The sequence below is a fragment of the Jaculus jaculus genome, chromosome 2, assembly GCF_020740685.1.
Source record: "Jaculus jaculus isolate mJacJac1 chromosome 2, mJacJac1.mat.Y.cur, whole genome shotgun sequence".
Lineage (NCBI taxonomy): Eukaryota > Metazoa > Chordata > Mammalia > Rodentia > Dipodidae > Jaculus > Jaculus jaculus.
Genome location: NC_059103.1, coordinates 111,378,567 through 111,395,287, shown reverse-complemented (window position 1 = coordinate 111,395,287; position 16,721 = coordinate 111,378,567). Strand labels below are relative to the sequence as shown.

Sequence of the window (16,721 nt, the reverse complement as noted above, 5' to 3'; positions counted from 1 at the left end):
TAATCTGGAAGAAATGGATAAATTCCAAGACACATGCCATCTACCAAAACTGAACTCAGAGCACATTAATCTCCTAAACAAGCCTATCACATCCATTGAGACTGAAAAGGTAATCAAAAACCTCCCCAAAAAGAAAAGTCCAGGACTAAATGGCTTCTCAGACGAATTCTATCAAACATCCATTGAAGAAATGAAATCAATTTTTCTCAAGCTGTTGCACACAATTGGAGAACAGGGAAAGCTCCCCAACTCCTTTTATGAAGCTAGCAACACCCTAATACAAAACCAGATAGGTATACAATAAGAAAACTATAGGCCTATATCCTTGATGAATTTAGATGTAAAGATCCTGAACAAAATCCTCACAAACTGAATTCAACATCACATCAAAAGCATTATCCACCTTGATCATGTAGGCTTTGTCCCAGGGATGCAGGGATAGTGTAACATATGGAAATCGGTTAATGTAATATACCACATAAACAAACAATCACAAGAACCACATGATCATCTCAATTGAAGAGAAAGCCTTTGACAAAATACAACATCACTTCATTAGCAAAATACTGGAGAGAATAGGTATGGAGGGCTTATATCTCAACACAATAAAGCATATATATAAAGCTCCTAAAGCCTAAATAATACTTAATGGGGAGAGACTGAAGGAGTACCCGCTGAGATCAGGAACAAGACAGGGACTGCCCACTCTCTCCACTTCTCTTCAGCATAGTACTAGGAGTCCTAGACCATGCAATAAGATAAAAGAGATACATATTGGAAAGGAAGAAGTCAAATCAGCCCTATCTGCAGATGACATGATTCTATCCATAAGAGACTCAAAGCTTCTAAAGGTGATTAAATCCTCAGTAAAGTGGCAGGATACAAAAATCAACACACAGCCGGGCGTGGTGGCGCACGCCTTTAATCCCAGCACTCGGGAGGCAGAGGTAGGAGGATTGCCGAGAGTTTGAGGCCACCCTGAGACTACACAGTGAATTCCTGGTCAGCCTGAGCCAGAGTGAGACCCTACCTCGAAAAACCAAAAAAAAAAAAAAAAAAAAAAAATTAACACACAAAAATCAGCAGCTGTTCTGTATGCAAACGACAAATATACAGAGAAAGGAATCAGTGAGGCTGTCCCACTTTCAATAGCAAGAACAAAAGAAAATTAAATACCTTGGAATAACACTAACCAAGGATGCAAAAGACCTATGTAATGAAAACATAAAAACACTCAAGAAAGAAATTGAGGGTGACTTGAGAAGATGGAAAGAACTTATATGCTCTTGGATAGGTACAATATTGTGAAATGGCAATTCCACTAAAAACAATATGCAGACTTAATGCAGTACCAATAAAAATTCCAGTATTATTCTTCACAGACAGAGAAAAAAATGATCTCAAAATTCATATGGAATGACAGCAGGCCTCGGATATCCAACCATAGCTTCAGCAAAAGAAACACCTCTGGAGGTGTCACCATACCTGATCTAAAGCTATATTATAAAGCCATAGTAACAAAAACAGCATAGTACTGGCATAAAACAGAAATATAGACCAATGGAACAGAATTGAAGACCCAGACCTTAGGTCAAGTAACTATAGCTACTTGATCTCTGACAAAGGTCCCAATAACATATAATGAAGAAAAGACAGCATCTTCAACAAATGGTGCTGGGCAAATTGGATGACCATATGTACAAATATGAAACTAGACGCACTCCTTTCTCCATACACAAAAATCAAGTCCAAATGGATTAAAGACCTCAACATAAGACCTGCAATTCTTCTCCTACTGGAAGAAAAACAAACAAACAAACAAAAAAACAAAACAGGAACTCTACGATATAGGAGTGGGGAAAGTCTTCCTGAACAAAACCTTAGTAGTCCAGGAAATTAAACAGGCACTCAACCAATGGGATCTAAAAAGTTTTTGCACAAACATACCATAAACAGAGCCAATAGATTACCCACAGAATGGGAGAAAATTTTCACCAACTATATCACTGACATAGGCCTAATATCTAGAGTCTACAAAAAACTCAAAAAACTAAACAATAAGTCAAACAACCCACTCAAAAAACAGGGCAGTGAACTGAACAGGGAATTCTGAGAGAAAGAAATACAAATACCTAACACAGACTCAAAATGTTCAACATCAACAAATACTAGTTAAAACAACTGTGAGATTCCACCTTACTCCAGTTAGAATGTCAATCATTAAAATTTTTTTTTTAAATCAAAGGACAACAAATGTTGGGGAGAATGTGGAGAAAGAGAAGCCTTCATTCACTGTTGGTGGGAATGCAAATTTGTCCAACCACTATGGAAATCAATATGCAGATTCCTGAAAATACTGACTATAGAGCACCAACAGACCAATTATTTCCTTACTAGGCGATGGCCCTAAATACTCCACGTTTCACTACAGAGGTATTTGCTCAACGATGTTTATAGCTGCTCAATTCATAATTGCTAAGAACTAGAATCAACCCAGGTGCCCATCATTGCATGAATGGATAATGAAGTTGTGGTACATTTACAAAATGGAATTCTACTCAGCAGTAAGGGGAAAGAACAATGAAATTTGTAGGAAAATGGACAAACTTGGAACAGATCATACTCAGCAAACACACACAATCACAGAAAGACAAATGCCACATGGTCTCACTTGCTGTGGTTCCTAACCTGGATCAGTTCGAGTTGCTGACATACACGGTAGGCCCAGACAACAGAGATGGAAGGGTTTGGGGGAGGGAAAGGGGAGGATAGAGGAAACAAACACAAAACTAAACCCAAAATGAACTGGTGCCATAGAAACCTTTATCCTTGAAAGTAGACTAAAAGATTTAACCCTCAGCAGGAGTATAGGGGCGCCTGGAAAGAAGGGCCCGGAACAGGGTGGGATGAAGCCTAACCTTAAAAATTTTTTTGGAACTGGCCTGTAACTCCTAGTACCAGAAAAACTGATTGCTACCCACAATGAACTGTTGATTGGAATGACCTATGAGGTCCCCAAAATAAGACAGGCTTCTGTCAAAGCACTTGAGGCAAAAGGTAATACCCTATTGCTGAAGACATCATTTGCTGCTGACAGAACACCGAGATAGCTGGCTGGAACCTGGAAGAGAACCAGTCCCCCAGTAGCCCGTCTAGTGCTGGAAAGTGCTACATGAGCTACTGGGAGAAAGTGCCCAACAATGGTATGAGCAAGCAGTGGTCTAAGCCACTCAGAAGCAAACACCCTGACAAGATGGACACACCAGTGCCATGGTGGCACACAGCCTTGGTGGGTAGCCAATAGTTTTCTGATTGGCTAAGAGATCTGCTCAGTGGAAAGAAACCCATATCTGGAACTGGGAACCAGGTCTGAATCCTATGGAGAAAAGATTATGTTCTCCAATGTCAAGCTCCCACTAGCCTTTGGGTAAAAGAGGGACTACATCCACTAAACTCTCCCTAAATTATTAACGCCTATCCCATTTAACCTATGCTGACTTCACTCTCCATTGGAGAATCTTTCATTTTTATTTTTTAGAAGGCAGCAAGACCTGAGGACATAAACCATACACTGCTCTTTAGCTAAGGCCCAGGTGAAACCACAGAGGAAGTGGGGAGATGAGCAAGACCGCTGCTTCCATGGTGAACCTGATAATCAGCGCCAGGTGAAGGAGACAGATGCTAAGGATACTCAACACCTGCCAAAGCAGAGATACAGAGGCTCCTGAGAGCTCATCACTGAAGTAGACTTAAAACACACTCACCAAGGCTCAGGGAATTTTGTGGAAGAAGGAACAGAAAGACTGCAAGAGTCACAGGTTGGAACATCATGTCCAGAGAGGCACTGCCTCTTCCCAGTAACTGACTGCTGCTCCTACAACACATAGCCCACAACCCCATGGGGAGTACCAGCAACCACACTGAGGAGGGCCCCAATGGGATGGGGACAGGGATGATAAAAAGAATAGAATCAACACATGATGTATCCATACTAAGCATGTCCACAATAAAAAAAAAGCAAAAAGAGGACTGGAGAGATGGCTTAGCAGTTAAACACTTGCCTATGAAGCCTAAGGACCTCGGTTCGATTCTCCGGGACTCATGTAGCCAGCTACACAAGGGGGCACATGCATCTGGAGTTCGTTTGCAGTGGCTGGAGGCCCTGGCGCGCCCATTCTCTATCTGCTTCTTTCTCTCTCTCTCTGTTGGTCTTAAATAAAAATAAACAATTTTTTTCAAAGTAAAACGATAAAGAATAAGCTATATGGAAACCTACTTTTTGATAGCTAAACTATATATATGTTAACAAAAGAGTTTGGGCAGAAGTATCCTGTGAAGGCCATAAATTGTTACAAGAAAACTTCAGCACCAGGAGTGTGATACCTTCCAGAAAGTTGTTGGCCAGGGAAGCCCCTGATGGCCCTCAAACCTTAAGGCTATTGCCAAAGCTCTTGGCTGCCTACAAGACGGTAGGACTTGCCGGGCGTGGTGGCGCATGCCTTTAATCCCAGCACTCGGGAGACAGAGTTACGAGGATTGCCGTGAGTTCGAGGACACCCTGAGAATATACAGTGAAACCCTACCTCGAAAAACAAAACAAAACAACAACAAAAGATGGTAGGACTCTATTTCTGGTGACTTGAGCTGCAGACACATCACTGAGAAATCAAGCTAGAGCTGAGCTGGGAGCTTCTTTCCTGTTGACTAGCTGTCATGATTCTAGGAAAAGCTACAGTCTGTTGGTGGAGAAAAATCATCAACAGTCTTAACCAGAAGTGGACCCTGCTGTAAGTTTTATGGCTGGCCAGCCAGGCCAAATGTGGCATGTCAGGCAGGAAACCAACTGCCCTGATTGATTTGAGGCATGTTCCAGGGAGCAAATTGCTGCCTGGTACTGAAAACCTAAGTAAAAGCCGATGGCTTATGGAGATCATAAGCTCAAGGGAGAAACTACAACTGCTATCTGACTAAATGAATAAAGTATGCCCACCAAACTGCCCTCTGAATACTTATGTTCATACCCATATATTAATGTTACTTTCACTTTTGACTAAAGAGGCTTCTCTCTTCAGGTGCTTGTGACCACGGGGGTGACTCAGAACTCATCAAAGTGCTTAGAAGTGCTGACAGCGGAAGTGTCTATCACAGCCTCCAACATCCAGGGACCACCGCAGGAGAGGTGGCAGAGAGAATGTAAGAGCCTAAGAAAGGGAGAGTGCTTTGTAACACTGCCTTCCAGACCCAAAGTGACCATGGCACTCAGGACCTCACAGTGGCTGACACTTACCTACACAAAACTTGCATAATATGAGGCAAAATTGGGGCAGGGGAGAAGAGATGGTGGGAGGCAGTTATGATCATAGTATACTGTCTTTATGTACAGAGGAAATCAGTAAAAAGTTAAAAGAAAAAAGAATATTTTTCTTGACTCTGGAGAAGTCTGCCGAATATTTTGAATGTGTGCTGTCCTGGAGCTAAAGAGATGGCTCAGCAGTTAAAGGTGCTTGCTTGATTGTATGCTGTCCTTTTTCCAAGTGCCTCTCTCCCTTAATGCCATCACCAATTTTTTTTTTTTTAATTTCAAGGTACAGTTCTCACTGTATCCCAGGCTAACTTGGAATTCACTATGTAGTCTCAGGCTGGCCTCAAACTCACAGTGATCCTCCTACCTCTGCCTCCTGAGTGCTGAGATCAAAGGTGTGCAACACCACACCCAGCCCAAAATTGTTTCTTTTTTTAGTTTTTTAAAAAATTTTTTATTAGCATTTCAAAATTGTTTCTTAATAAATTCTAATTATGAAAAAAAATCTTGTAAAGCCAGGGTATAACTCAGTGGTTGAGTTCTTGCCTAACACATACAAGGTTCTGGGTTAAATCCTTAGAAAAGAATTGTAAAAAAAAAAAAAAAAAAAAGGAAAAAGGTATACATGCACACAAGCATATCCCACACACTTCTAAATCCACAGACCAAGGGAAACTTGTGACAAACATTTGCACATATTTAAGGTGAACATCCGTGGAAATATCAGATAACCTAGTGACATTTAGCAACCACCGAAGCCAACTCACAAAGAAAAAAGTCTCAAAGAACCTAAAGGACAATGAGTTGGTAGTTAAACTTGTTCTTCAAACCAATTATTTTAATGTTAACTAGCTCAGCAAACAGAACAGAGAATACTCTTATTCTATGGGCCAATGAAACTGAAGATACAAGAACATCCTGGAAAGAAAGTTCACAGCCCAGCATCACTCATGAGCAGGTGCCAAGAAAGCATCAACCAACCACAGGAACGTATCTTTAAAATGCTCACTGCTCAGTGATGATCGAGTAGTTTTATCCCAAGAATGTTAAGGGGAGTCAGTACTAAAATAGACTCCATCTATAGAACAACAACAACAAAAAAATGCCTTTCTATAGGACAATTTGCTTTGTTGTTATTTTCTAGGTAGGGCCTCCCTCTAGCCCAGGCTGACCTGGAACTAACTTTGTAGCTCAGGCTAGCCATGAGCTTATGGTGATCCTTGTACCTCAGCCTCCCAAGTGCTAAGATTAAAGGCATGTGCCACCACCCCCAGCAACAATTCACTTATGCCAGTGAAGGAAATCTTTAATTCTTTGTAGAGCACAATTATTTATTATTTTGATGTGTTGGCATAATACTAAGTTATAAGTGGTCTTAAGAAAATATTATATACAGCACTGGGGAGATGACTCAAAGGATAACAGTATTTGCCCCACAAGCATGAGGGCCTGATTCAACCTGAATTTGATTCTCTAGGACCTATGGTAACATGCACACCTATAACCCCAGTTCTGTGGGGAGCTGAGACAGGAGAATTACTGGTGCTCACCAGTCAGCCAGAGACTGAAAAACAGCAGCTCTGAGTTCAGTAATAGATTCATCTCACATCACTCACACACACACACACACACACACACACACACACACACACACACACACAGAGCATAGAGAAACTTTCATCACCATGTCTAATTTCACATAAAGGAGAAACATAGGATTTGTTTTGAAGGATGGTTTGAGAACACACAGAAACATTCCTAATGGATAGAATATGAACAAGGTCCTAAATGTATTTTTATCTTCATCATACAAGTTATAGAAAAAAAAAAACAAAGAAAATTCTCAATTTTATCATTTATAAAGGTTTTTGTAATTCTATGCAATTTCAACAATCTTTTATCTAGGCATTTAACTGCATTTGAGTTCAAGGTTCACTTGAGAATTAGGGAAATGAATAATAACCCTTAGAGGGAGTACACAGTTTATTCAAACACTTAAACAATAATGCACTAGTTGCATATGAACACAGTGAGAGTCAAGTTGAATGTTTTGGGCTGGTACAGGAAAGTGGTGCTTTACCAACTAAGTGGGAGAATCACACACAGACTCCAGAAACAACTTTCTTGTTTTTGCTGAGACTCCCAGGCTAGCCTCAAACTCACTGTGTTGCCAAATATGGTCTTCACCTCCTGCTCCTCCTTCACTTCCTCTGAGCTGGCTTCCGTGGTACCCCGGATGGAACCCAGGGCCTTGTGTGTACTAGGTAAGCACTCCACCAACCAGGTCACATCGCGGCCCTACAACTGCTTCTTGAAGATCTAACACACATGGTTGGGGTCAGCTGCATGGATCTCTAGTTCCAGCTTTGTGAAAGGTTGAGGCAGAAGGATTACCTTAAGCCCATGAGGTCAGCCTAGGCAACATAGGAAGACTCCATCTCAAAAAACAACAAAAAGAAAAAAAAGGTTTTCACTTTTTTTCTATTTATAATTTTAGTATTAGCTCTATTTTATATCACTTTTGGTAGGTGAGCATCTGAGGTCAGAGCGACAGGCCTCACAATAAAGCAGTCATCTCTGAGCATGTCGTCCCTGTACTCCTATGAATATACTGATCTTTCACCGGCTTCCAGCCTTCAACCTGATTCTCAGTTTCGTCCAGTAGAGACTACCTATTGACTCTGCTCTTCATTTCTCCTGTGTCAAGACCTTTAAGGTTTTGCCTCTGACTGCCCATGTAGAATGTCACAGACATGTGTTCCCTTCATTTCATGCTACTTCTTTTGTGAGTATTTTACATTTTATAGGTAGCATAGGTACAACTTAGGATATTAGATGACCACTACACAGTAAAATCAGAAGTGAAATACACCCAAACGCTATATACAACAGAGGCAGAAATATATTAAAGAAAAATATTTTAAGAATTAAATAAGATCATTAGCATTGAAAATAAAATACAACATGCCTCCCAGCGAACATAGCCAGACAAACATTATAATACAAGAACTCAAGCAGACACAAGAAATACACAGCTGAAGCCAGGTCTGGAGCCATTACATTCAGCCAGGTGGAGCTGCTCTGCGGGCCGGTTGTGACATAGTGAGTTACAGTAGCGCTAGAGAGCACTGGATCCTCAATGACTTAGGAACACATGCAAAGGCTTGACAACAGGAAAAACCTCAAGTAAGAACTGTTTGTTTGTTTGGTTGGTTTTTCAAGGTACGGTCTCACTCTAGCCCAGGCTGACCTGGAATTCACTATGCAGTCTCAGGATGGCCTCGAACTCACGACGATCCACCTACCTCTGCCTCCCGAGGGCTGGGACTAAAGACGTGTGCCACCATGCCCGGCTCTTCTGGGAACTTTTAAATTTACTTCATGAAAGATATTCATCTGCCAATTTGAGCTTTCAATTATTTTAAATCTTTTTATTTATTTATTGACATGTCCAGTAGACACTTTTTTGTTTTGTTTTTTGAAGTAGGGTGGAATTCACTATGTAGTTGCAAGGTGGCCTCCAATTCATGGTGAGCCTTTTACCTTTGTCTCCCAAGTGCTGAGATTTAAGGCATGTGCCACCGCGCCCAGCTGACACTGACTTTTAGGATGTGGTATTGCAGCCTGTGTTACCAACAAATCCAGCATACTATTTGTTGAATTAATGAAATTCAGAAGTGATTGGATGGGGTTTCATTGTCCCATCTTCACTGTGAATCAGACAACTGACCAATAGGAAATAAAAATAAATTCAAAAGCATGACTAAAGGAGTTTAGGAAGGCCTGGAAGAGAGGTGGCAAACACTTCTGCAAATATAAAATAGAATGTTTTAATGTTCTTAATAAATATTCATCATATATATTGAATCGGGTGTTTTATATATTAGTTAAAATAATGAAGAGCTATGGTACCATTAGGTTTATCAATATCCTGGGCTACAAAATGATCTGTAGCCATATTCAGTTGTATTTCAATAAACACACTATAGAATATCAAACAATGCAAAAACTAGTAGTTCCAAACTTTATCTATTTTTAGCAACAGCATGTTTTACTGGTTACTAATAAACTTGGACTAATCATCAAATTAGTCTACTACTAAGGGCTTTTGGAAAAAATGCTTTCAATTCCTGATAATAAATAAATCTAGATCTGTGCAATTGGAAAAACCAGGATGGTGATGAATACCAAATAGGATGCAAACAGATCCTGGGTTCAAAATGAAGCGATTAAGTCAAAGAACAAAAAGTGTTTTCAGACTTCCCATACCAGTCCTTCTCAAAGTCTCTCAACTAGATACTGGAGTAATAATATGAAATCTAAATGAGATGGAAAAACACCACCAAGCAGTACTTGGTTCCGATGGAATGAGTACCACTGAGTCAGTCTTACTGTCCTAGCAATTATAAGGGAGACAGAAAGCTTTCCTGGAGCACTCCCCTAAGAAATATGTTCAACAAAGACAAAAACATCCTTCCTACTTCTGCTAGTATCCATGAAATTGAAAAATGTAACACCCAGAGAAAAAAGCAAGATATAATTCATCGGCACCAAGAAGAAATGCTCCTGAAAATGTGTCCTCTTGTTACTGAACAGGCTCTAGCCTCCTCTCCAGGAAAAATCTACTGCCTTGTTACTATCTTTAAGCAAAAGAAAAAGTAAAACTTGACAGATTACATTTTTAATTCATCAATATAAACAAACATTTCAAGGTTTTGGGCACAATTTTAACATTTTTTAGAGTAGATATGATTTCAATTTAGATTGCCATCCTTCCCTACTCCATTATTTGCTAAAACAGCAAATATCAAATTCAACTTTATGACTAATAATTTTTTAGCTATCATGCCAAAAGTTGTACTTAGTCACAATACAGCAATTAACATTTCAGTAGGCCAGCAGCTGTAGTTACAGTCCAATGGGGTCATCTCAAAATGTCTTGTCTTTTCTATCAGACGTGACTGAGGGTGGCTGGAACTCAAGTCACATACAGTCAACCACGTTACTGGATCCATGACCTACGTCTCGAATTTGGCTGGTTAAGCAGGCACACACCGCCACACCTGCTCCAGCTCTGCAGTGAGACACGGATCCAACAAGCTCCCATCTGAAAAGACAGACAAGAATGGGATTTGAAGACAAAATAAAACTTGCTCAAAATACCAAAGACAAAAAGTTCTTTATTGTAGTTTAGAAAGAGAGCAAGCTTCCAAAGGGGGCAAAGATACAATCCAAAGTTTTGTGTTAGTACAACTAGTAGTTTATTTGAGCTTTTGCTTTCCATAGTTCCAGTTATCCACAGTAAAATAGTCTAGAAATATTAAATGCAAACTCCCAGAAATCAGAAATCCATGAGCTTTAAATCCATGCTGTGTGAGTGTGGGATGAAATCGCAGTGTGTCTGGCCTGAGACATCAAGCTAGCCTCTGTCCATCAAATGGTAGACACTGCCTGTTTGGTGGTCACTTAGCCATTTCGGTTCTCAAACTGCAAATGATTTTGTTCAAATAATTAGTAACTCCACTATACTTCAAATACAATAACAGTGAGGCTAGCAATTTTATTATAGTATACTGTTAAGGTTTTGCTATTTTGTTATTAGTAACTATTGGTAATCTCTTACTGTACCTGAATTTTTAAGACAAACGTTATCTTAAGCACGCATGTGCAGGGAAAAGCACGGTACATGTGAAGTCTAGTAAATCTGTGGTTCTGGAATCCGTGCCTCTTAGACCTTATCCCCCATGGACAATGGCGGGCTGTTCTATTTTCACACTGAGGAGTGGCATGCTCCTAGATGACTCACTAGAGCACAGAAGAGACATGTTACTTACTTATTGAGAACGGGGTCAAATGCTTCTACTGTATTTAAGTAAGCATTGCCATTATGACCACCAACTGCAAAGATTTTGCCCATCACCGTTGCAATCCCCACTCCGCCCCTGGGAGTGGTAAGTGACGCCACATAATCCCACTTGTTGTTTCGGGGGTCATACCGTTCAACTGAACTCAGAGGAGAATTATCATCAAAACCACCTACAGAAAGAAATAGGTTTTAAAGACATGACATTTCAGAAAAACTAGTTACTAATTTTCAAGTCAGTAAGCTTGACAAACTAAAAATTGTTTAAATTATTTTAGAATGGTTCAGAGGAAATTAGAAAAACAGTTTATTCCACATCTATCCTCCAACAGTAACTGTTGGATATTTTCTACAATTTGGTTTAATTTTATTCTTATTTTACCATAACACTAGGTTGAAAAATATTTTTTGGGCTGGAGAGATGGCTTAGCAGTTAAGGTGCTTACCTGCAAAGCCAAAGGACCCAGGTTTGATTCCCCATGTAAGCCAGATGCACAAGAGGGCACACACATCCAGAGTTTGTTTGGAGTGGTGGAGGCCCTGGTGTGCCCATTCTCTCTCTTTCTCTCTCCCTGCTTATTTTTGTATCTCTCTCTCAAATAAATAAATAAAAATAAAATATTTTTTTTAATTAAAATTTTTCTTTTCTTTTGCTTTTGTTTTGGATACAATTAAAGAGATGGTGACAATCACAGAATCAGAGGTGGTTGGCTATGACAGAAGAAGAGAGGTGGTGGTTAGGATAGAATTCTCATCAGTTTTTGTCAAAGCTGCATCTTCCTCTAGCATAGTATACACAGGCTTTCCTACAGATTATTCAGACAATGTATCTAGTATATTCCTGAGAGCTATGTGCAGACAACATGTCACTGTAACAGCTCTTTTCTAGTTCTCTCTAAGACTAAATGTGTAAAGGCTTTCTTTGCTGAGAAGTGTTAATATCATGATCAGTTTCCTTTAAACACAAGATCAGTTTAAGAAAAATGTGTTGAAATGAACACTAGGTGTGGTGGCGCACGCCTTTAATCCCTGCACGCGGGAGGCAGAGGTAGGAGAGTCACCATGAGTCAAGGCCACCCTGAGACCAATTCCAGGTCAGCCTGAGCTAGAGTGAGACCCTACCTTGGAAAAGCAAAAATAAATAAATAAAAAATAAAAAAAAAAATCTGCTGAAATGAGATAGTTTACCCTAACTTTGTATATGCTTAATCTGATGAATTTTGACAGCACCATCACAGCCTTGACTCTCCCCCTAGGAGTTTGTTGATACTCATGTTAGTGAAAAAAGTGAAGTTGTTAATAGTTATATTTTCTGTTGATTTCATTTCTTGTCCCTGCATGCATGCTGTAGTTGCCTTCTTGTTGCTGGAAAAAGCACCCAACTAGAAGCCACTGAAGGGAGAAAAGTTTTTTATTTTGGTTTACAGTCTCGAGGGGAAGCTTCATGCCAGAGAAAAGATGGTAGAAGATGGTAGAGCAGAGACTGGACATCACCTCTGCCACGCCAGGAGACTGAGCCAAGCTCTGGCAAGGGGGAGCTAGCTATAACACCATTAAGCTCACCCCCAACAACACACCTCCTCCAGCAAGGCTCCACCTCCCAAACTGCCATCAGCTAGGAGCCAATCATTCAAAACACATGAGATTATGGGGGACATGTGATTCAAATCAACCACCACATTCTGTCTCTGCCCCCCACAAATTCATAACCATCAAGATATAAAGTTGCAATGCAGAGCTGGAGAGAAGGCTCAGCGGTTAAAGCACTTGACTATATAGCCTAAGGCCTTGGGTTCAATTCCCCAGCAACCTTGTAAAGCCAGACATAAAACATGGTACATGAGTCTGGAGTTTATATGCAGTAGCTTGAGGCCTCTTTCTTTCTCTCAAATAAATAGGTTAAATATATTATTTTTTAAAAATGCAATGCACTCAGTCTAACTTTAAAGGAATGGATCACAGGCAGGGCTGGTGACACAGCTCAGTGGCAGAGGTCTGGTTTATTGTATATAAGTTCCAGAGTTCAGTCTCCAGGTATGAAAAAGAAATGAGAATTCAATAAGGAGAAAGAGACAAAGCAAGCTGTAACTAAGCTGTTAGACATGCCCATACCTTCACCTTTTTATTCCAATAATTGAAACTATTTTAAATAGAACCTGAGTGACCAAAGTTTTGTCTCCCCCTCCCCAGTGCTGGGGATTGAACCTAGGCCTCCTGCATGCTAGGCAAATATTCTACCACTGAGCTATATTCCTAGCTCCTCAAAGGGTTATTTTAATGTTCAGTCTGAGTTGTTCTTATTTCTGTCATACCTGCTCCAGCTCAACAGGCACAAAAGACTGAATAACAGCAACAATGATATACCTGTGTCAAGTAACCTATGAATATCTTTATTAGTAGTATGGTGGTTTGAGTGTAATATGCCCCCATAAGCTTAGCGATTTGTGATTAAGACTATACGTAATTCCCAGCTGGTGGTGTATATGGGAGATGGAACCTTGCAGGAAAAGGTGTGTCATTGGGAATTTAAACCTCGAGGGCTTAATATTCCAGCCTCCCTGGGTGTTCAGAACTCACATACTCTCTCTCCTTCCTTCCTGTAGTTGTGGAGATGTGATGCCTAGCTGTCTTTTTGCTATGCTTTCCCTGCCAAGATGAAACTTCCACTGGAAAAAGACCCCAAAACTTTCCTTCCGTAAGTTACTTCTGGACGAGTATTTTGTCTCAATAAGAAGATAACTGGTTCAAGGAGGGGGTATGAACTCTGATTCCCATAGACCCAAATTCAAATTCTATCTGTTACTTGTTTAAGCGTGCGACTATGAGGTGTGTTTTTCTTTTATGCATTTTCTCTGGAAAGGACTACCTAACAGAGCTGCTGTAATAATGAGGTAAGACGTAGCGTGAACTGTTTGAGATCCCTTGCTAAGCTTGTATGAGCACTGGAGGAGTCAGCATTAATTCTACTTGCAGATATTTAAACACAATAGCTCATTCACTTATCAAGAACTATAAGTTATATAATACAACATGTACTCAGTATGCATCAGCAAGTATGACATATATTAATAACAACCTTTCTGAACATATTTTCTCCTTTGTAAAGTACTATGGGTCACAATATAGCTCTCATTTGTTGGGTCATATTGTTAGACAGTTAGAGATGCTTAACATACATCGCCTCTGATTCCTAAGATAATTCTGAAAGACAGGCCCTATTATTCCCATTTCAACCATTTAAGCCCTTGCTCCTGGAAGTGTGAGTGGACTCAACACAGAATCACTCTTGACAGCTGTTACAAACACAGAATCTGGACCCTCCTTTTCAGGGCAACATCTCCTCCAAGTTACTCAGGTGCATTGAGAAAGCAATGCTCTAATAGCCTTTCTAATTCAGTACGTTAGCATGTCAAAGAGCAATGTAAAGAATGACAAAGTTGGGCTGGAGAGATGGTTTAGCGGTTAAGCGCTTGCCTGTGAAGCCTAAGGACCCCGGTTTGAGGCTCGGTTCCCCAGGTCCCACGTTAGCCAGATGCACAAGGGGGCGCATGCGTCTGGAGTTCATTTGCAGTGGCAGGAAGCCCTGGCGTGCCCATTCTCTCTCTCTCCCTCTATCTGTCTTTCTCTCTGTGTCTGTAGCTCTCAAATAAATAAATAAATAATGAACAAAAAATATAAAAAAAAAAAAGAATGACAAAGTTATCTGAATCACATGAAAAATCTACTGGTTTACTTAAAGTAGTCAGTATAATTTCCTTTAAAATGAAGTAAAAAAAAAAGCAAGTGTTAGATCTTTTAAAGTTTGTTTTAGTAAGGCATGCATATATATAATTTGTTTTTTTTGTTTTTTTTTTTCTTGAGATAGGGTCTCACTCTAGGCCAGGCTGACCAGGAACTCACAGCGTCCTCCTACCACTGTTTCCTGAGTGCTTGGATTAAAGGCACATGACACCATGCCCAGCTTTAGTAATGTATATTTAACTTTTGCTCTTAACAGTTACAAATACATATTTCATTTAGGTGTGATCCCTATTTTTTAATACTTTTATTAGCTGGGTGTGGGGCACATACCTTTAATCCCAGCACTTGGGAGGCAGAGGTAGGAGGATTGCTATGAGTTCGAGGCCAGTGAATTCCAGGTTAGCCTAAGCTAGAGCAAAACCCTACCTCAACAAACAAAAGCAAAAACAAATTTAAATTTATTTATGACAGAAATAGAAAATGATAGAAAGTATGGACAAGGGGAAGTGCTGAATAGTTAAGGTGCTTGCCTGCAAAGCCTAAAGACCTAGGTTTGATTCCTCAGTACCCATGTAAAGCCAGATACACAAGATAGTACATGCATGTGGAGTTCATTTGCAGTGGCCAGAGGCCCTGCACACCCAGTGTCTCTCTCTATCTGCCTCTCTTTGTCTAACTAACTAAATTTATATATACATTTTTTTTTTTTTTTTTTTTTTTTTTTTAGTTTTTCAAGGTAGGGTCTCACTCTGGCTCAGGCTGACCTGGAATTCACTAAGTAGTCTCAGGGTGACCTTAAACTCTCGGTGATCCTCCACCTCTGCCTCCCAAGTGCTGGGATTAAAGGCGTGTGCCACCAGCGCCCAGCTTAAAGTAATTTTTTAAAAGCAAAAGAGAGCATGGACAATCCAGTACCTCCTGCCACTATAAACAAACTCCAGATGCATGTACCACTTTGTACATCTGGCTTTACATGGATAGTGGGAAATCTAATCTGTGTCATCAGACTTTGCAAGCAAGTGTCTTTAACTGCTGAGCCATCTCTCAAGCTCTCCTTCTTTTGATGTACTCATTAACACCTTGAAAACTATGGATGTACAGCTTTTAAACATGAAAGGTGATGATTTAAATTAGCTCTAATTTAGGGAACACTAATGTCAACCTTTAGAATTCAAAAGCACCTCTCAGGACTGATTCCACTAACGGTTAGACCTCATAAAAAATTTCTGTGATTGTGTTGTTCGATAGTTTGTTGTATGTCTTTTTAAAAAAAAATTAGTTTCTATTCTGCAAGTACAGGCAATTTGGTACCATTATTAGGCTTGTTGTATGTCTTGATATACTAAACCCGAGAAATATAAGCCTACTTACCAACAACATATAAACAACCATGAAGCTCACTAACTCCATTGCCTGCTCTTCGCTGACCCATTTCTTTAACTTCTATCCACTTATCCAGATGTGGGTCATACCTCTCCACGCTGGATAAAGAAGCAACTCCGTCATTGCCCCCCACTGCATAAACATGGTTCTAAATGGAAAAAGTGAAAACTTATTACATTAGAGTTTTACAATTTTTGTTTCCATATGTGTGTGTGTGTGTGTGTACATGCCAGGGTCTCTCGTAGCTGAAAATGAATGCCCATCTACCTTTACTTGCGTGATGGGGAAACTGAGGCCAGGCAGGTAGGCTTTGCCTACAAGTGCCTTAACTGCAGAGGCATTTTTCCCAGCCCAACATTAGATTTTTGAATTGATTTCTCTATGTTCCTAACAGAAGACTAGAATGTGCAAGAAAGGAATAGTTCATGAAAC

The 16,721-nt window shown here is 40.1% G+C and overlaps 1 protein-coding gene across 2 annotated transcripts in view; it reads right to left on the bottom strand.

Annotated features, from left to right (window-relative positions):
• Positions 1 to 7,145: 7,145 nt before the first annotated feature.
• Klhl8 (kelch like family member 8) overlaps positions 7,146 to 16,721 on the bottom strand; it is a 68,849-nt gene continuing 59,273 nt past the window's right edge. For both annotated transcript variants that reach the window (XM_045143985.1, XM_004661600.2), the window contains 3 exons: positions 16,278 to 16,437; positions 11,137 to 11,338; positions 7,146 to 10,409 (listed from right to left, as the gene is read on the bottom strand). In XM_045143985.1, coding sequence (XP_044999920.1) covers positions 10,286 to 10,409; positions 11,137 to 11,338; positions 16,278 to 16,437 — 486 coding nt within the window. In that variant the 3' untranslated portion in view covers positions 7,146 to 10,285. The remainder of the gene's footprint in view (positions 10,410 to 11,136; positions 11,339 to 16,277; positions 16,438 to 16,721) is intronic.